Source organism: Aspergillus pseudoviridinutans (assembly GCF_018340605.1).
Source record: "Aspergillus pseudoviridinutans IFM 55266 DNA, scaffold_4, whole genome shotgun sequence".
In the NCBI taxonomy this organism is placed as follows: domain Eukaryota; kingdom Fungi; phylum Ascomycota; class Eurotiomycetes; order Eurotiales; family Aspergillaceae; genus Aspergillus; species Aspergillus pseudoviridinutans.
In genome coordinates, this window is record NW_025091284.1 from 1897363 (window position 1) to 1917593 (window position 20231).

The 20231-nt window shown below is 42.1% G+C and overlaps 8 protein-coding genes across 8 annotated transcripts; 5 read left to right on the plus strand and 3 right to left on the minus strand.

The window, feature by feature from the left end:
* Window positions 1-4855: 4855 nt before the first annotated feature.
* Window positions 4856-6340, plus strand: Asppvi_006082 (putative C2H2 finger domain protein; the record flags this gene model as incomplete). The annotated part of the gene is made up of 2 exons (XM_043301987.1): window positions 4856-4905; window positions 4966-6340. The coding sequence occupies 2 exons, from the start codon at window positions 4856-4858 to the stop codon at window positions 6338-6340; spliced, it is 1425 nt and encodes a 474-aa protein (XP_043157922.1).
* Window positions 6341-6696: 356 nt separating this feature from the next.
* Asppvi_006083 (putative R3H and G-patch domain protein) lies at window positions 6697-9163 on the minus strand (the record flags this gene model as incomplete). Its single annotated transcript, XM_043301988.1, has 5 exons — window positions 6697-7120; window positions 7223-7760; window positions 7807-8798; window positions 8858-9011; window positions 9142-9163. The coding sequence occupies 5 exons, from the start codon at window positions 9161-9163 to the stop codon at window positions 6697-6699; spliced, it is 2130 nt and encodes a 709-aa protein (XP_043157923.1).
* Window positions 9164-9775: 612 nt separating this feature from the next.
* Window positions 9776-11238, plus strand: Asppvi_006084 (cysteine protease ATG4; the record flags this gene model as incomplete). The annotated part of the gene is made up of 5 exons (XM_043301989.1): window positions 9776-9923; window positions 9979-10311; window positions 10383-10551; window positions 10602-10829; window positions 10887-11238. The coding sequence occupies 5 exons, from the start codon at window positions 9776-9778 to the stop codon at window positions 11236-11238; spliced, it is 1230 nt and encodes a 409-aa protein (XP_043157924.1).
* A 419-nt stretch (window positions 11239-11657) lies between these two features.
* Window positions 11658-12236, minus strand: Asppvi_006085 (histone H2B family protein; the record flags this gene model as incomplete). Its single annotated transcript, XM_043301990.1, has 4 exons — window positions 11658-11748; window positions 11800-11887; window positions 11943-12014; window positions 12065-12236. 4 exons carry the CDS (start codon window positions 12234-12236, stop codon window positions 11658-11660), a joined length of 423 nt encoding a protein of 140 aa, XP_043157925.1.
* Window positions 12237-12909: 673 nt separating this feature from the next.
* Window positions 12910-13484, plus strand: Asppvi_006086 (histone H2A; the record flags this gene model as incomplete). Its single annotated transcript, XM_043301991.1, has 4 exons — window positions 12910-12962; window positions 13018-13106; window positions 13172-13375; window positions 13429-13484. The coding sequence occupies 4 exons, from the start codon at window positions 12910-12912 to the stop codon at window positions 13482-13484; spliced, it is 402 nt and encodes a 133-aa protein (XP_043157926.1).
* A 1527-nt stretch (window positions 13485-15011) lies between these two features.
* Asppvi_006087 (putative dihydrolipoamide succinyltransferase) lies at window positions 15012-16962 on the plus strand (the record flags this gene model as incomplete). Its single annotated transcript, XM_043301992.1, has 11 exons — window positions 15012-15181; window positions 15243-15301; window positions 15351-15422; window positions 15470-15525; window positions 15590-15925; window positions 16012-16404; window positions 16457-16516; window positions 16565-16619; window positions 16671-16738; window positions 16790-16861; window positions 16918-16962. The coding sequence occupies 11 exons, from the start codon at window positions 15012-15014 to the stop codon at window positions 16960-16962; spliced, it is 1386 nt and encodes a 461-aa protein (XP_043157927.1).
* Window positions 16963-17163: 201 nt separating this feature from the next.
* Asppvi_006088 (uncharacterized protein) lies at window positions 17164-17904 on the minus strand (the record flags this gene model as incomplete). The annotated part of the gene is made up of 1 exon (XM_043301993.1): window positions 17164-17904. One exon carries the CDS (start codon window positions 17902-17904, stop codon window positions 17164-17166), a length of 741 nt encoding a protein of 246 aa, XP_043157928.1.
* Window positions 17905-19088: 1184 nt separating this feature from the next.
* Asppvi_006089 (protein-L-isoaspartate O-methyltransferase) lies at window positions 19089-19918 on the plus strand (the record flags this gene model as incomplete). Its single annotated transcript, XM_043301994.1, has 2 exons — window positions 19089-19190; window positions 19298-19918. The coding sequence occupies 2 exons, from the start codon at window positions 19089-19091 to the stop codon at window positions 19916-19918; spliced, it is 723 nt and encodes a 240-aa protein (XP_043157929.1).
* Window positions 19919-20231: the final 313 nt, after the last annotated feature.

Genomic DNA, 20231 nt, shown 5'->3' on the forward strand with positions numbered 1-20231 from the left:
TAGTATAGTAAAGTTACAGGTTTTATAATTTTAGAAGAATAAAGTTAATAAAAGAAGTCTATTTCTATATATATATATATTTTATAATTTATTTTAGTACTAGATACTAAGAGGTTTAAGAAGCAATAGACTTTTTTCTCCTTATATTATATTATAGAGATATTAGTACTAAAGCCTAAAGGTATATACTAAGTTTTATAAGTATTTAGACTTATAGTATTAAGATATCTAGCTTTAAAATACAGGCTTTTATATAGGATAATATGCTTACATTAAGATAGCCTCTTATATTAAGGTGGTAGGGTTGCCCTAGCGGGCGATCCTGAAACTAGGTGGAAGGGTTGGTTAGACTATTATGATATTAACAGGCATGTATATGATTTTAATAATATCTATAAGAGATATAATAATATCTAGTAGTTATTATTTATTATATATCTAGTATTTAGACCTCTACATTCCTTATAGTTTAGATTAAAATATAAAAGAGATGGGAAACCCTTAATATTAGTAAGATATATATAGGGCAGCTATTATTAGCCTACCCCCTACCCTTATCTGATTTAGAGGCTCCCTTCCCTAGTATAATAAGTAAATATCCTATCTAGTAACATATCTAGATTAAGTAAATACATAATATTTAATCCTAGGAAGGTTTAAAGATATTAATAGCTTAATCTAGCTAGGATAAACCTAGAAAATATAATATTATAACTATTAAAGTATTAATAATAATATAGATTTAATAATTACCTTATATTACTTACTTTTAAACTAATAAAACTACTTTATATTAATTATTTTTAACCTCCTTAGACTAATCTAGATACCTATAATAGTAATAATTTATTATACAATATTCTTTAGCTCTTCCCTAATATATAATATTATAGTTATAGATATTATAGACTACCTTAAGTCTTATAAAAAGTAATCAATAATATAATTAACTATCTAATTATAAAGAATAAGATTTTGAGTTATTAAAATTATTTTAATCGCCTTAAAATCTATTAATGACTATAACCTTAATTACTATTATTAATTTAATTATTATTCTTTACTAGAGACCCCTTAAACCTAGTCTACTAATAATAGTAATAACTTTAATATTAGTCTATTCTTATTAGCAAGGGGGTAACTGCTGTATGCCAACAGTTTAGTAATACAGTCATATAATCTTGTGCCTACCTCTTAGCTTAGCTACTTCCTTAACTTATTATATCATTATCTTCCCTGATATATGGCATTAACCATAATAGCTATACCAAATAGTAGTATGTCCTGGGCATCTAGGAATTAAGTAGGGACAGCTATTTAATTAATCTTATTATTTAAACTACTCTTAAATATTAAGTAATAAATAAGAGTAGCAGAGGATTCCCTTATATCTATTAAATAATTCTACTTTAGTTAAATCTATATTAATATATTTAACTACCTTCCTAGAAAGGAAGGAATTAAATTACTCCCTTATAAGAGCTTCTAAGTTAAATAATCTATCTATTCCTTTTAATTTAGTACTATTATTAAATCTTAATTTCTATTAATTTACTATTATTCTATTATTAATTCTATTTAGGTACCCTTACCTTTTAAGAATTATAGTTTAGTTTTAAATCCTATATTATAACTCTATTATTTCCATATTTAGTTTTATAAATTATTTATTAGTTATTTAAATATTATATTAATATATATTAATAATAAACTAAAAAAAATATAGATATTAGCTATACTGTCTTAATAATTATAAAAAATGAATTATTAATCTCTATATATATTAAAGTATATAAAGTATTTAAAGAGGTTAATAACCTCTTATTCTTATATAATAAACTTTTAGGAATAACTTAAAAATAAAATCTACTAAATATTTAGAAGTATATTAAAGTAGATAAAGAAGGATATCTTAATAAAATAATATATCTAATGAATAAGATTTTAAGAATATATTAGTAAAATACTAATAGGAATTAACTAAAGAAAGATTTATATATTTAGCTAATAACTAATTACTTAAATATAAATTAACTAAAAGAAATAATAAAGAAAATTATAGATATTTATCAATTTATTAAACTTATTTTACTAAAAGGCTTTCTTAACTTTATTAATATTTTTAATAGAAGCTATACTTGACTATCTTAATCTCTACTAATTTAGCTTTAAAGATTATTACTTCATTCTTATTATCTATAGGCTTAGTAGACTATTTAGCCTTCTTCTTAATAAGACTCTTCTAATATTTATTCTTAGAATTTTTTTCTTCTCTTTAATAGCCCTAGACTCTTTAAGAGCCTTAAGATATTTAATTTTTTTATATATATAGTATTCTTTTTTAGCCTTTCTTTATCCTCTTAAGATTATTAAGGGACTAGAAAGCCTTCTATAAAATAAACTAATTAAAAATAATATTATTAAAAGAATACTTTCTCTATTTATATAGAGTAACTTTAGCTAAAGTAAAAATAGTATATTTCTTTTCTTTAGTAGAAAGTAAAACTAAAGAGGCTTAGAGCCCTATCTTAGATGTAATATTAAAGAAATAAAACTATAATAAATTTATTATTAGCCTAGAAGACTCTATAAGGTTATAAATTAAAAACTAAAAAGGTTAAAAGCCTTACATTGATTATTCTTTAAGAATAAAGGGATAGAATTACTAATTTTTAATAAAGAAGTACTTAATTTAGAAAAGAAGAAAGATAGATTAAAATAAATCTTACTAAAATAGAGGTAAGAGAAGATCTTACTAGAGATAGTGATTATAAAAATAGTTTATTTTATAGGAGTACTTTAATATGAATAATAATCTTTAGATATAGACCTTAGAGGGTTATTATTATTCTTAATAATAGACTAGTCTTAAATAATTAAGCTGCTATTATCTAAAACTTATAACCTACTTTATATAAGAAAGAAACTATATAAGTTAGAAAAAGAGTAAAATAAAAATAAAGAAAGAGAAAAGAAAAATATATATCAAAGTCTAGCTTCTATAATCTAGTATAATCTGAATAAAAGAAGTACTTAGCTCCCTTATTATACTAGATATAATTAGTATAGATACATTATAATATATAGGAAATAATATTTCTTATTTAAATTAATAACTTTAGATATTATAATATATAATTAGAAAACCCTCTTATTACTTTTTATTAATTATAAGAAACCTCTACTTTTATACTATAATACTAAAAATAGAATACATTATAATTTCTAACTAATTTCAACTCTTTTACTTATATCTTACTATTCTTTATTAACTAGTCTATATTATAAATAGGATCTAAAAGAGTAATGCAGGACTTTAAAGCGCTATTAAAGTTTTTCTAACTTTATCTTCTACTACTTAGCTAATACTAGTATATTTAGGGATATTTAGTATCATAATAAATTTACTAGAATAGATATAAAGAAGGGAATAGAGAACTATAATATATTAGAAATAGATAGTACTAGTAAGAGGTTATCTACTTAGATAAAAAAAAAAGTTTTATAAAAAAACTTAATATTAGGGTCTAAGTTATAATATTATATTATAAGTAAAAGATTAGGAGCAAATTTTATACCTAGGTAATATATACTAGTAATAAATACTTATTATATTTATTATATTTCTTATATTTCTTATATTTCTTATATTTCTTATATTTCTTATATTTCTTATATTTCTTATATTTCTTATATTTCTTATATTTCTTATANTTCTTATATTTCTTATATTTCTTATATTTCTTATATTTCTTATATTTCTTATATTTCTTATATTTCTTATATTTCTTATATTTCTTATATTTCTTTATATACGTACTTATTACTTATTAATTACTTAGATAACTTACTTATTAATATTATTAAGTAAATTAATCTAATTATACCCCTTATATATTAAATAAAGAATGTACTAAGCTACCACTATTCTAATTTTAAAAGTATAAGGAATAATTTAGTTAATTCTCTAAATATGACATTAATAAAGAAATAATAATATCTAACTAATTACTAGATTAGATAACTTAATATATCTTAGTAATACTAAGTCCTATAGATAATTACTAAATAATAAACTCTATAGATAAATTTCAATCCAGGCAGGGCCTCCAAGGATATAATCTTAATATATATATATATATATATAATATCTAGTACTTATCATTAATTATATATCTAGTATCTAGAACTCTCCATTCCTTATAGTTTAGGTTAAAATATAAAAGCGATGGGAACCCCTTAATGTTAATAATGTATTTAAATATAGACAGCTATTAGCCTACCCCTATCCTTATATAATTCAAAGGCTCCCTTCCCTACTATGATGAACGAATATCCCACTATATTGCTCCCTTCGCGCTGATCTTAACCAGTTGACCTCAGAACTCAAGTGGCCAACCTTACACCTAGGGAAGTTAGTTACTAGAGAGGTGAGTAGTACTATTATAATAGGCCCAATGCACTTAGTAATCTTATATTCCATTAAGTTAAATTAGAATGCTGATGATGATTCCTTAACTAATAGTAATACGAATAGCAAGTATGTAGAAGCCAGTAACTACCAATGTGAAATATTCTGAAATAGGTCCATCATACCTTTCCGCATAGGAAACAGCCGCAGAGGAAAATTAAAATAAGTACTGACTACCCTAAACTAATATCTACTAGAAACGCAGAACTCAAAGCTATATCGCAACGCCATTACGTACACTTCTTCCATTATTTTTACCTAGGTCAGGTTCTCAATCCCTTATGGGCCAATCTCAATCTACAAATTCTCAGGATAATGCATATTCTGCTGAACCTTCGTCCAAAGAGAGGAAAGAAGATTATTATGAACTACTCGGGATACAACATGACGCCTCCACAGATGAGTGAGATTGTAACTCCCTTATCACCCGCTATGTACCTGCTAGGCTGACATTCTTCTCTTCGAATCTCATCAAGAATAAAAAAAGCATACAGAAGAAAAGCTCTCGAGCTGCACCCGGATAAAAACTATGGCAATGTCGAAGCTGCAACGAAACTGTTTGCAGAAATCCAAACTGCATATCAAGTTCTCTCAGATCCTCAGGAGCGCGCATGGTATGATACTCACAAAGATGCATTTTTGAGTCGCGATGGGCAGCCAAGTAGTAGCGAATACTGCTATGATAGCCGTATGACAACCTCTGGTGACATCTTGAAGCTGTTCTCCAAGTTCAGTCCTCGAATGGAATTTTCGGATTCTCCATCTGGATTCTTCGGCGGCCTTCGAGCAGTATTTACCCGGCTTGCCCTCGAGGAAGAAATGGCATGTCGCGCAGACAAATTGGAGTTTGTCGACTATCCGACTTTCGGGTCACAAAGTGATACTTTCGAAGACGTCGTACGGCCCTTCTATGCCGTCTGGAGTAGCTTTTCAACCAAGAAGTCTTTCGCCTGGAAAGATATTTACAGATATTCCGAGGCTCCAGATCGTCGCGTGCGCAGATTGATGGAGAAAGAAAATAAGCGATTGAGAGAGGAGGGTATCCGCGAATTTAACGAAGCTGTCAGATCACTTGTGGCTTTTGTTAAAAAGAGGGATCCGCGCTATAAAAGTGGCATCCAAAGCGAAGCCCAGCGCCGGGAGCTCCTCCGTCAATCTGCCGCTGCACAAGCTGCCAAATCAAGAGCAGTAAATCAAGCAAAGCTGCGTGAGCATGTTATACCTGACTGGGCGAAGTCAGAAGAGGCTGAGGAAGAGAATCCGGATAGTTCGGGATCTGAACTCGAGCAATTCGAGTGCATCATTTGCCGGAAGGCTTTCAAGAGCCTGAACCAATTCAGCGCGCACGAACGTAGCAAGAAACACGTCAAGGCTGTCAAACAGCTTCGCTGGGAGATGAGAGCAGAAAATGAGTCCCTCAATCTTGACCAGTGTATGGCACCGTTCAGTGACCATGCTCAACTAGAGCAATGCAACGACGACTCAGCAGCTTTCTTCTTCGGCCATGAAGAGAGTGGTAAGGTCCAAGGTGGACGCAATGCTGATGCTGATCAAAACATTGCACCCATCATGGAAGACAGCGAAACCATTCTCAATCCCACAGGCTCGGTCGATGTCTCACAGAGGGCGGACGATGCTCTTGATTTACTATCTCAAGAATTGGCGGCCTCCGGCTTGGGTCAGAGTCCATCGACTGATATAAAAAAGATTGGCAAAGCCAAACAGAAACGTGCTCGAAAGGCGGCTCAGCAGGCTCTGGGTCACTCTCCCGAATTGATTTGTACCGCCTGCAATGCTGCGTTTCCATCCAAAACTCAGCTTTTTACACATTTGAGGAAGTATGACCATGCCCAGCCCCCAGTCAGTTAGCAAAGACTAGCATTTGAACAACCCCTTTATGACCTATGTGACTATTATTAATCTTTATCCACTCGTTCCCTCAACCATCTCATAGCGAAAGGAGTTATGTTGACGTAGATGCCACAAACATCATGGGTTTGCGGATAATCACAGTCATAAATACAATAAATGCCTTTCTATATCATAAAGCATTTTGGCAGGGACACCTCAGGTTCGTGCCATTCATCGGATGATGAAAGGAGTTTTGGAAGTGCGACAGGCGTATTGAGTGTTGGAACCTCTATCATCGTTGCAGGCCCACCACTTAGCCTTAGAAAGACAACCATAGGAGACGCAACTAGGGATTGTAGGGTCCTCAGATCTAATTACCCCAGGCCAGCCTTGGAATTCTTCACGACGTGCTCAACAGGTAACAGAATGCCTTTGTTGTTTATGGCACCGAGCGGTGTCCCCAAACTCCATCCCATCCTTTCGAGCATAGCTCTTCCCTTGTTTTCCGCTCCAATTTCCGGTGCTGAGGCACCAACGACGTCGCCTTCCATATAGCTAACAGACGATGTAGGGCGACCACGAGAAGCCTTCGCCGGTTTCTTGTTGTTCTGGGACCGTACCTTGGGGCCACGGTGAGAGAATTGAGACTTCGATAATATTCTTTCCACCTGTGTAATCGTTTTCTGTGTATGCCTTGGGGTGCGGGAAGTCTTGTACAGCATGGGAAATCTGGACGACCCTTTGCCACGGGACTGTGATTTGAGTGACAGTGCGCCTGCCATGTCATGCACAACCTTCCTGTAATGTTTAGACATGGGCGGAAGAGACAAGCTGAACAAAGTCCGGGTTTCAGCATTCTAGTCTTAAAACTTTCAATAACGGCTGCAGGGAAACCCGTACCTTTCTTTCGATGATAGCAAAAAACTCCGCATTTCTGATTTCAGATCATCGACATCGAAGCCACTTGAATACTTAGTTCTGAGATCAGGCGCATTTGCATTCCGACCGAGTAGGCCTCCAACACGGAGCTCTTCTCTCTTCTGTTTCCTTGTCTTTTTCTTCTCTCTGTCATTTCGCCATGCCCGTTCTAGTTGCAGTTCCAGCTCGCTATCGGATAATGACAGATCAAAGGCACGCTGCTTCCCTTTTGCTTTGTTCCGCAGGCTGGGTCTGTTGAAGTCCATTATATCGAATCCATAAAATGGGTCCGATTCCAATGCATCAGCGAAAGCGGTTGCCGAGGCGAAATAATTTTCCTTTGCTTTGCTGCGGTTACGGTGCGACCGAGACAGACAACTGCTCTCTGTCTCGATCTCCGTGTGCTTGCCGATTCCCTTCGCTTCACTGTCACTGCATTCGGAAGAGCTCAAGGAGCTATGTGCCCCGTCCGTCGAAGTGGTGCAAAGTACCGCAAATGCATTCGATTTAGCAGTAGATCCTGATGGCTTCAGCATAAGTGTTTGGATGCAGTTGACTGGGCATACCTCTGGAAGCCAGATCAGAGTCACTCTCATCTTCACATTCAGCCAACATTTGGCCTCGTACGCATGGAAATATTTCCTCTCCATTGTTTGGTTGTGGCTCGGAACAGTTGGCATCGACCAGTTCAGCGGAGACAAGTGTAGATGCCGGTTTGTCCATTTGACCGTTGTCGGACTCCGTGCTTGTACTGCGACACAAATCAGTCCACTGACAGTAGTCCTCGTAGTCATCGTCAATGTTCGCTATGTAATCGGCCAATATGTCATTTTCTTCGTCTTCGCGAAGTCTCGAATATTGCTCCCTAGTTGATGGGCGTCTGGAATTTAAGGGTATGAAATCAACAATTCCATCGATGGCACGTGGTTGTATTCGCTCGGTTCGCTTTGGCAAGGTCGATTTTGTGGCATGCGGTAGGTCACCCGACGCGTTTTCTGGTGTGGGACATGATTGTATCGTGTTTTTGTGGCTGTGATGCGGTAGCCAAGGCTGCGTTGAACCGTTATCCTGCGGGCTACATTCGTGTCCTCTGCGAAGGTCGGAGATTTCATGCTCTTTTCGACGAGCAGGGCTCCTAGAGTTGTGCTGCCCGGATGGCCTCGATATCGGAGATCGGTTTCTGTCGGATGGCCCTCGAGCGTACTTTGTTTTAAGGTGTCGTCCAGTAAACACTATTTCATCCTCGCTGGTGTTATCCCCTCCGGGGGTGATGTGGTCTATATGCTCGGTATCCCTGGGAATCTCCCCATCCGGTGCAATAATAGTAGGGGGTGGATATCGCATGGACTCCCCGTTGCATTGTTCTGGGGGTAGTTTAGGTGGGGTCATTTCTATTCCCTTGTGCTGCATGTCCAAACTTTCCGGCTTTTCCTCGTCGTTTTCTTGTAGACCTGCACTCACAAACTGCACCGCCTGATGACGGAAGTTACTACCCATCCGCCATATATTGCGCCCCTCGGTGTTTCGTGCTTCTTGCTGCATGGAGAGCTGGGGATGCCTGTGAGCTGCAACAAGTCATTTGGTTATGGTCGCTTGGTTATAAGTGGGGTGACGGACCTGTGTGTGTCTTTGCCACGGCCTTCCGGTTGCTCGTGCGTACTTTCGCCCTGCTGTGGCGAGCCATGTCTTCCACCCTTTTTGCCTTCGACGATATTATGGTCGTGAGATCGAATCTTTGGGTATGCCCTCTTCGGTTCAATATCGATGCCCTCTTTTACTCTGAGTAGCACGCTAGCATTATGGTTTTTCTGTATGCATTCCACAGCGGTTCTTATGTGTTGGAAAAACTCGGTCTGCTAGGTTCTCTTAAAAGGTTGGGACTTGGTGGAGTCAAGATTTACCTAGTCTATCTTCCGTTGACATTGAAGGCGGTGTATGTGGTGTCGTATGCATGTGACGTGCTTATCACTACCTTATATCCTTATCTGTGGTGGCAGCCGTCCCTATGACGGAAGTATGTCATTGGGTTCTTTTCGAGGGTTGCATAACTTTATGGATCACTACCTATGTAACCATCGTAGGCTTTGTATCTATACGCGGTTATCGTTGCGTGTCCTCGTGGTCAGGTAGATGGTCTTGATTTTGAAGCCGTAACATACCACACCCGCTACTGTAGTTGAGAGAGACTATATATATATTTGTGCTGCACGTATACAACAGTCTCGTGACTGATGTTGTATGACGGAACCCCTCATTAAGACAACAGTTACTGAGATCACCGCTAACCATAGATCATCATAGCAGCAACAGATGACCAATACGCATTTGTATGTCTATCCACTACATAGCCCCCCCATTTTGACCGCACTAGGTGACTGGGATGAGCCTTTTACGTACTGATGTGCACAAGCAGCACACCAACATTGACGTGAAACATATGCCAACAATATAAATCAATAAAGCAAACTAGTCGACCAGAGCGCATCAGCACTCCGCAGAGACCGATATACAGACCTTTACAAGACGCCTTTCAAAATGAATGGGGTAGACATGGAACGCTGCAAGCGAATTATACAGTATATCTGGGACCCTGCACCCAGGAACGACCAGCCAGAACTCCCCATCTGGTGTATGGGAACCAAATATACAACGGATGGTATGGACAGAGACAATAGGCACACCGGTAAGCCACACCAGATGAAAAAGTAGTTGCCTCTCTTGGGCTCATGCGTCCATAGCATCGCACAAATCAATGCGACTGGCAAACGAAGAAGGACCAAGCCAGGTGGTCCCAAAGGCTACAACGACGAGCCAGTTAGACGAACATGGCTGGCCTGAACCGTTCCTTCTCGACTTCGAATCAAGGATCTGGATTACCTACAGGTCGAACTTTCCCCCAATACCGAAGCCTATCCAACAGGATGCGTACTCCGCAATGACATTGAGCGTGCGACTGAGAAGCCAGCTCGTTGACCAACACGGATTTACATCCGACACAGGATGGGGCTGCATGATAAGGTCAGGGCAGAGCCTTCTGGCGAACGCAATGTCCATATTGTTATTTGGCCGAGGTAACAACCAACGTCATCACTTTCACCAATATACCCGGTACCTAAGCCGCAGGGAGCTAACGTGCCTACAGGTTGGCGTCGAGGAATCAACACTGATCAGGAAGCTCAGCTATTGTCACAGTTTGCAGATCACCCGGATGCACCTTTCTCAATACATCGATTTGTCCAGCATGGTGCCGAGTCCTGTAACAAACATCCCGGGGAATGGTTTGGGCCCTCCGCGACCGCCAGATGCATACAGTATGTCCCATACACATTGGCCCATTAGCGTAGCTCACATATGAATCTAGGGCGCTTGTGTCTCAACATAGAAGCCTCAACATTGGTGTCTACATGACTGATGATACAGCAGATGTGCATGAAGATAAATTTCTGGATGCTGCCCACGACGAGAGAGGGTCCTTCAGGCCAACACTGATATTAATTGGGACGCGACTGGGAATCGATCGTATTACACCCGTGTATTGGGACGCGGTAAAGACCACACTGCAACTCCCACAATCGGTAGGAATAGCAGGGTACGTTATCACTTAAAAGATCCAAGATTTCCGGACCAGTGGTGACCAAATCTGCAGTGGACGCCCATCAGCATCACATTACTTCGTCGGTGTTCAAGGCTCACACCTATTTTACCTTGACCCTCATCAAACCCGCCCAGCGTTGCCACAGCGCAATATCGATGAACCATACACCGATGAAGAGATAGAAACCTATCATACTCGACGCCTCAGGAGAATCCACATTCGAGACATGGATCCGAGCATGCTTATCGGCTTCATTATAAAAGACAAAGAAGACTGGACACACTGGAAGAGCGGTGTATCTGTTCAGGGGAAACCTATCGTACATGTGCTCAGCGAATCAGACACTGCTGTCTTTCAGGGCCGTGAAGGGGCGATCGATGAGGTAGAGGCCTTGGACGATTGAAAGAAAACAGCGGATGGCTCTGTGATATGCCAAGTATGGAAACCGAACCAAAGGAGCAATGTGGAACTGCTATTCATATTATCCCCAATCCCATCAATTCGAGGCGACTGTCAAGAATATGTTGCATAAGCAAATGAGATTCCGATTTATGGTAGGGGAAGGAAAATCGTGCAACCAGCCCCAAAAATCCGAGTTATGTTACACCGCATTCTCGTCGCGAATGAACCATGAACACATTCAACCCAAAAGGGCATCAGGAGAGAAAAAAGAAAAGAAAAATATCAAACCATCCCATGACACATTAAAAGATCCTCAAACACCCTGTAACCCACCGCCTCAAAACCATGAAGATAAGGAGGCAGTAAAAATGACAATCCCGAGAAACAAACACAAGGCAAAAGAAGCAAGAAGCGACATGCCTATTTGGCAGAAGAAGAGTACTTCGTAACAGCCTTAGTGCCTTCCGAAACGGCGTGCTTCGCCAACTCACCAGGGAGGATGAGCCGAACACTTGGAAAAAGAATTAGTGTAATTCGTCTAGTGGATAAGGGCTTTACTCACGAAGTCTGGATCTCCCTCGACGAAATGGTTGATTTCTTGTTGTAAGCAGCAAGCTTCGACGCCTCCGTGGCGACGCGCTCAAAGATATCTGTAATGGGTTAGAATACAATCGGGTTCAAATGTTTTCGAGGTTTTGAAAATACCATTGACAAAAGAGTTCAGGATAGACATGGCACGAGTCGAAATACCAGTGTCAGGATGAACTTGTTTGAGAACTGGACCCTGGTAAGCTTCCGCACCACATATAACCAGTAGTATTACTTACCCTTGTAGATGTAGGAGGAGTAGGTTTCCTTCCTGGTCTTGCCACGCTTCTTCTTGTCGCCAGTGGCAGCAGCGGCGGTCTTCTTGCCCGCTTCCTTCTTCTCGGCGGGAGCCTTTCCAGCGGGCGCCTTGCCACCAGTGCTAGGCTTCTTCTCGGCAGCTTTGGGAGGCATTTTTGTGAGTAGAAGATTATCAAAAGAAGTTATCAACTAAATAGAGCTCGAAAGAGTAGATTGTGGTTGTGTTGAGGAAACTTGACGTTCGAACGTTGTGCAGATGGATTGAAAAGGAAGATGAGAATGATGGAGACGCGGTGACGAGGGAGGCGCGCTACTTATACCAGCCTGCGAAACCCCAGTTGATCTGAAGTACGCGAAAGAGACAGAATTTCAATACGGTCACGGCTTGGTATGATCTGTATGATTAAAGCAAGGTAAATAAGTTCAAGTACTACAAACACTAGGGCGAAGTCATGCCAAGACGGATGTAATAATTATTACACTGAAATATTACAGCGCTTAACTTGATTTGGAACCCCAACACTGTGCTAGGCCACACAGATCGTAGCTCACAGATGTAGCCAAGCTATTGGAGCGCTGGACCATGATCTTTTTGGTGATTGGTCAGCCCCGCTAAGCGAGAGGGTGATCTGAAGGGCGTTTGGGTAGGCCAACGTCACCCTGAGCGCGTCATTATAAATCTCCTGGCTTTCCTCGCGCTGACCACCCAATCTCTTGGTTTACTTCAACGACTGTCCATCTACTACACATCCGCCGCGTCAATTTGAAAACCATCAACTACCAAAACCACTACGACAGTTTAACCTTGACCACTTAATCAGAAAAAATGACTGGAGGCAAATCCGGAGGCAAAGCCAGCGGCAGCAAGAACGCGCAGTCGTAAGACAACCCTGTTTCCCACGAACCTTCGAACCATGCTGACATTCGAATTTAGGCGTTCTTCGAAGGCTGGACTTGCCTTCCCTGTCGGTCGTGTTCACCGTCTGCTGCGCAAGGGTAACTACGCTCAGCGTGTCGGTGCTGGTACGTCTTTTACCCGATTTAGGTCATTGTCTTCTTGCGGTTCTGACCATAATACCTTTGTATAGGTGCTCCGGTCTACTTGGCCGCCGTTCTCGAATATCTCGCTGCTGAAATCCTGGAGTTGGCTGGCAACGCTGCCCGTGACAACAAGAAGACTCGTATCATTCCTCGCCATCTCCAGCTTGCCATTCGCAATGATGAGGAATTGAACAAGTTGCTTGGCCACGTTACGATTGCGCAGGGTGGTGTCTTGCCCAACATCCACCAAAGTAAGTTTTGCACTTGGGTTCCGTCTTGGCTATATTTTCTAACCAATTTTCAGACCTTCTACCCAAGAAGACTCCCAAGAGTGGAAAGGGTCCTAGCCAGGAGCTTTAATTGTCCTATTTTTCTTTCTTTCCTGTTCGGGTTTTCTCAATCGGCGTGCTTTGGTTTCTCATGATGTGATAACGGGGTTCTGGACTGGGCACAATTATGGCTCTGTTTTTCATGCTTTGATTTATGGTTGTACATTATGCTTACGGGCATTGAATGATACCGACAGCTTTCTTAATGAAATTTGTCTTTCGGAGACGACGGGAATCTCAGTAGATCTGACGCCAAGAAGACTTGAATGTCTGCAGCTTCCTTAGTTATTACAATCCGCCACTCAGGCATTTCTGCGCTTTCCCACAATTGTTCAAGGCAACATCCAGGGTACAAGTTCCGAGGTATGTTAATAAAACACCACGTCTATATTCGAGTAGGGAACCCATTGTAATCTCGTCTAAATGACGCAAATATATGGACCTGGTACGCCGTCCAAGCTTAGTGGGCATCTGCATGTTGAGAAGCATCTAAGACGTATGTCAATCGAGGCAAAATCGACAGATCAAATGGTGTGACATACAAGGTAACTGCGGAGCAGGAAGGTTTCTCTCATATTTACTGCCTGGAAGACATTATCAGTCAATTGCGCATGATGCAGCCCTTTTTCTAACTTATCAGACTTACCACCAGGGGCAGTAGGTGCGCGGTACGGGTCAGGGTGTTTCCAAGTTTCGAGTAATTTCTCGGTTTCGCGGAGTAGCACCTGCCATATTTGTTTGTATAAGCTGATGACTTGGGGTTGTGCAACGGCCAGACGGTTGCTGGGGCCAGAGGGAGTTTTACTCTTTGTTGACGAGGATCACGGACGTCCTTATTTGCCTCAAACAGGGACCGAATATACACAGCTTGTCCTCTCCATACGTGTCTGTGAACTGCCCAGTCAAGGGCAAGCTTGAGACTCCGTCGGTAAAGTGACCTGAAAAGCGAAGTTGAGATTAGCAACGCAGCCTACTCTTCTTTCTGAGAGCAACTTACGGAACGGCGTTAGCAGACATGATTTCTCTCTGTCAAAGTCGTAGGGGAAGAAGACCCTGAGACCTGACACACCGACTGCAGAGAGAGAACGCTAGATGAAGAACAAATTTGTAAATTTCTAGTGATTGTTCGCAATCCTGTCCACTCACTACAGGGGAGTTTCTCTTGAGATGCGTACCTAGTGAATTTGATAGGGTGCGCCAATCTGCCATGTTGGTCTTTATGGAAAGCCGAACAAGCGTAATAATAATACTCCGTCAGCCACCGGGCGCATGGAACGCAGATGATGTGCGTGCGTTGCTGAGGGAAATTCCGGTTCTTTCGGCCCGGGGTTGAGCTTTCGTCCCTGGTCACTCACTACGCTAACTTAAAGTTCCGTCACATCTGCTATCCTGCTATCCTGTACCTTCGCACTGCAAAGTTGAGTGAAGACGTATTGAACAGGTATTCAGTAGGTTATTCGGGGGCCATACGTTTCCCCTCTACTCGGATCAGACAATCGTGCCAGATTCTCTCGCTCCTTTGACTTTCTGTTTACTACCCAACCAAGTCGGGTGAAATATGGCGTCTAGGTTACCATTTCACCGTCTCTCAGAGCTACACCTGAGGTCTATTCCTCGGACAGCTCAATGCTCCCGCTTGCCTTGCATTAGTGCTCGCAGGAGTATTACCTCTTTGGCGCTTAGAAGGCATAAGACTGGTGCGGGCTTGCTGCATGCTCCGTCCTTGGGGTAAGGACATCGGAGGTCCATGTACATTTATCTGCTCTGGCTGACCGTCGACATTCCACAGAGCCAATATACCCCGGAGCAGTCTCGCCCGTCTCGGAGGCTATCAGATCAGAACTTACGGTATCGCAATTTGCTTTACTTATGACGTTCTTCGCTGATCTCGCTGCAGCTGATACCATAGTGAAGGTCCCTCAGATGGCAGAATCGATCACCGAGGGTACATTGAAGCAATTTTCGAAGCGTACGTCTCTTTCCCAGTTTGCAAATCTTTCACTTACCATTAGGCAGAGGTGGGCGATTACGTTGAGCGGGACGAAGAAATCGCTACAATTGAGACAGACAAGGTAGGGTTGCAGCGAATGTCACATACCGTCCACATTGCTTGAAAGTTTTGCCAACCCATTGCAGATCGACGTGTCGGTCAATGCGCCTGAGTCTGGGACTATTAAGGAGCTCCTCGTCAACGAAGAAGACACTGTGACGGTTGGCCAGGATTTGGTCAAACTGGAATTAGGTGGCGCTCCTGGACCAAAAGAGGAGACAGCTACTGAAAAGCCGAAGGAGCCCGCCGATGTCGAGAAGCAGCCTCCTGCAGAGGCCAACAAGCCGCAGCCATCAGAGGCCCCCAAACCTCCATCGCCTCGGCCTGAACAGGCTCCTACTTCCAAACCTCAGCCTCCTGCTCCTAAGTCAGAGCCTCCTTCTGACGTTAAACCGAGCTTCGAAGGTCGTGAGGAACGTAGGGTGCGTTTACAGTTCCTTTAACATCTATGTTGTCTCTCTGACACTCGCTAACTCGCGGCTCTTCTGTTACTTCTTGGGGATAATAGGTGAAAATGAATAGAATGAGGCTGAGAATAGCCGAGCGCCTGAAGCAGTCCCAGAATACCGCTGCATCGCTCACTACCTTCAACGAGGTTGACATGTCATCCCTCATGGAATTTCGGAAACTCTACAAAGACGATGTACTGAAGAAAACTGGTGTCAAGCTTGGCTTCATGAGCGCTTTTTCTCGTGCCTGTGTCCTAGCTATGAAAGATGTCCCCGCCGTTAACGCATCGATCGAGGGCCCCAATGGTGGTGATACCATTGTTTACCGCGACTACGTTGACATCAGCGTGGCCGTTGCTACTGAGAAGGGCCTTGTGACACCTGTCGTCCGTAACGCTGAAACCATGGATCTCGTCGGAATTGAAAAGGCCATAGCAGACCTTGGCAAAAAGGTCAGTGGCATCATGCGACTGGCTTGCATCTTTTGTCACTGACATCCTTTAGGCACGGGACAACAAGTTGACAATCGAGGATATGGCTGGTGGCACTTTCACCATTAGCAATGTAAGCAGCATGATTCATGAAGTGACAAGATCGTTGACATTGTTTTAGGGTGGTGTTTTCGGCTCTTTGATGGGCACTCCGATCATCAACTTGCCCCAGACTGGTCTGTGCCCTCTCCCTCGTTATTTTTGAACCGAATTCTGACTTTTTAAAGCTGTTCTTGGACTCCACGCAATCAAGGACCGGCCAGCAGTCGTGAACGGTAAAGTGGAAATTCGTCCGGTACGCATTGCCATAATGCCCCAACTTGATGTCGGGCGCTAACGTTTCCAGATGATGTACCTTGCCCTGACCTATGATCATCGACTTTTGGATGGACGGGAGGCGGTCACTTTCCTTATCAAGGTTCGTTGATTTTTTGTTCGTTATTTGACACATTCCGCTGATTATGATTCCTTCAGGTCAAGGAATACATTGAAGATCCTCGTCGGATGTTGCTAGGCTAGTGGCCTTTAAGTTCGTCTAAGGGTATCTACTGCTCCTCTTTTTTGTAAAATACTATCTTATTGGCCTTGGCATTCGCAATACACTTCGTCCGGATCGCTGCCGAGACCCTTGTTTGGCTATCGGCATAAGTTACGAATAGTAGTCCATGCGCTCAAAGTGAGAAACGTATGTTGGTTGTATTCTTTAAGGCAGACGTATTATCATCGCAGTCCAACCTTGGTTTTCAGCCCCTGTGTTTCCGCTCGGCTCAGTCCATAGAGCTTCCCTCTCTCGAGCTGTAACAAAACCGGAGGGTTCAGGCACCTCATGAGATCAAACAAAAACTCGATGATGATGGTTCCGAGTTGATGCGTAGGCAGGCGTTTCAGTGGGGTTTCCAGATCCCTGGACGGGAGAACCCCGAGCGGTGGCTGTAGGTAAGTTTCATATTTATCAGCCACTCGTTGCCAGTCAGGCTTTTTTTTAAGCGCCTCTGGTGCTTGGGCTATCAATTCATAAAATTTGTCGGGCATTGTACTCCCATGATTCTCATACGCAGCTTTTAGCATGAGCTGGGCTGCAATATCGGCCCAGTTGTCGGACAGATGGTCATTTGCGACGATGCACAGGGAGATGAATGCATAGGCGATGGCAGGTGGGATGTCCAGTCTTGGTTGGGTACAGTCCTTGTTCGTACCAATGTGTGGTCTCTGGGCCTCGGATTTCGAGTGTGATGGGTAGACTTGAGGTTCGGTCGAGACCGTAAATCCTTCCTTCTGCTCTCCGAATCCATGCCGTAGTGATTGATTGTTCGCTGCAGCGCTATGATATTGTTTCTGGTTGCATGTAGTGATGAATTCGAGAAGCTGAAGCTTGATGCGCATGTCCCGCGTGATTGTCTCGGTATGTATCAGCATCGGTGCCAGGGCTGTGGGAGCGATAAACGACGAGATCGTGTCCATAGTCAGCACAGCCTTTAGTGCTTACGACGGTGCTTGATTCCAACATACTATTGACTGTTTGGATCAACCAAGTGGTATTCTGATCCTTGCAGTGCCATCCCTTCTCTCTTTCTTGTGTGCAGAGGAACGTGTTGATGACAGTGCACAGCAGATAATCAAGTATAATTGTATCAACCTCGACCTGAGTGTCTGTATCTACCTTGTGGTCTTTCATCTGGTCCTTCCTGACTTGGTGAGCTGATTCACTTTGAGGGCTTGATTGCTCGAGGTGTGATGTTTACTCTGATGGATGTGAGAACAAAGTTATACACCATCCATGTGACCATGAGAGTTAACTAATTAAGCCCATAGGGAGTATTCGCGTTGCAAACACAATAAGTACCGATTATAGTTGTGATTAGGATTCTGTCTCGCGTATGGTTTGTTAGATGGACTTTGCTTGTAAATTTAATGGTATGAATGATGGATAGAAAACTGCTGCTTGTCCGGAACAATATTATCATCCGTGCTTTTATATATATATACAACTGGATATGGAGTGGGTCATATGTCCAAACGTTGGTTACTGCCACGCACCCTGTACATAGCATATGAATTGATTCGAGGTTGACTACTGAGTGAAGCTACACCTTAGTATATAGAGTACATAGAAGCATATATCACTTAATTCAGAGGGAAAGCCGATATCGTGTCTCCAGGTATCTCCAGGTATACAGAAAGGGAAAGCCCAGAAACAACAACAACTAGCCGTCGATAATGTAGATCAAGATTCATCACACATAGGTGCTTTAGGGACCCCATAGGCTGGAAAAGCCAGTAAGCCCATTGAGGCAATGGACAATAAAAAGCAACCAAAAGAGTACATGTAACTGTACCTACTTATCATGATCATATGATATGACGCATGAGTGAGATTACCGCACTCCGACAAGAGCCTTTCCACTAATGCAATGGTGCTCCGATGACATCTGCACATGAGGTACTCCGTAATATTGACATAATAATGGGAATCTCCCGCGGCAGGTGACTGCTTCCCAAGGCGCCCATTCTATCCATCACTTTTAACATCATACGTGTTGTTCGAGTGGGATATTCTCTCAAATCCAACAGGCGATTTCTGAATGCTGAAAAGGCACATAAAGACAACCACACTGCTGAGGAAATTTACAAGGAAGCAGTCATCAATGGCTTGGTACTGTTCCGGCACCACAAATACTGAATTGATCGAGAACCTCTCCAGGGAAGGACTGATTAAAAGTGATCGGGTGAAAAAAGCTATGATGGGCGTGAGCATCACTTTGCTTCTACCGCTGCCACCACCCAGAATCCTTCACTCCAGTAGCTCAAGAATAAAATCGTTCACTACCCGAGATTCTGACACTGAAATTGCAAGGTTGATCGCGCCCATTACGCGCCCTCGCGGCCATACTCCGACTCGCCACAGCCTATCGGACATGGAGCGACGATTTCGGCGCCACATATGCATGTCCATGCTTGCGAATACTTAGTTGACTTCCTCAAGCCGGGATCCCGGGTATTGGATATCGGCTCAGGATCTGGGTATTTGACACATGTTCTCGCCAATCTTGTTACAGACGGGTCTACCAATGGTGCCAGTGGTCAGGTTATCGGAGTGGACCATATCCCGGAACTCGTTGACCTGGCCCGGGCGAACATGAGTAAGTCAGAGCAAGGCCGCGCTCTCCTAGATTCCGGAAAGGTGAAATTTATCACCGCCGATGGTCGTCTGGGCTGGAGGGAAGGGGCCCCATACGATGCAATCCATGTGGGCGCAGCGGCAGACAAGCTACACCCAGTTCTCATTGAGCAGTTACGTGCCCCAGGACGCTTGTTCATACCCGTTGACGTGGAAAATGGTTATGGCACCCTAAGTAGCTTTGGACTCGGTGGTGGACAGTACATATGGGTTGTTGACAAGAAAGAGGATGGCTCTGTTCACAAGGAGAAGGTTTTCCAGGTTAGCTATGTACCATTGACAGATGCGCCGAAGTGATCAGCCCAACCCCTCCCCTGATGTGTCCATTCACTTATCTAGTGATAATCTAAAACTCCTGTTACGAAAGGGAGAAAAAGAAAAATAATAAACGAGAGAGGGAAGAGGTGGAGCAGACAGAATGCAGATTCACAAGGAGAATTGAATGTCGTATTACACTTATATCTGACCGAGAACGTACACTTTGCTGTTCCAAATGGAAAGGGAGGCGGGATTGATCATAATCCAATAGGCGAGAAAATGGTAGCGTGCCTTTCGGGCAACGCGAAAGTGCAGAGATGTGGGAATAAGGTAGACTGTAGGATGAGCTGCA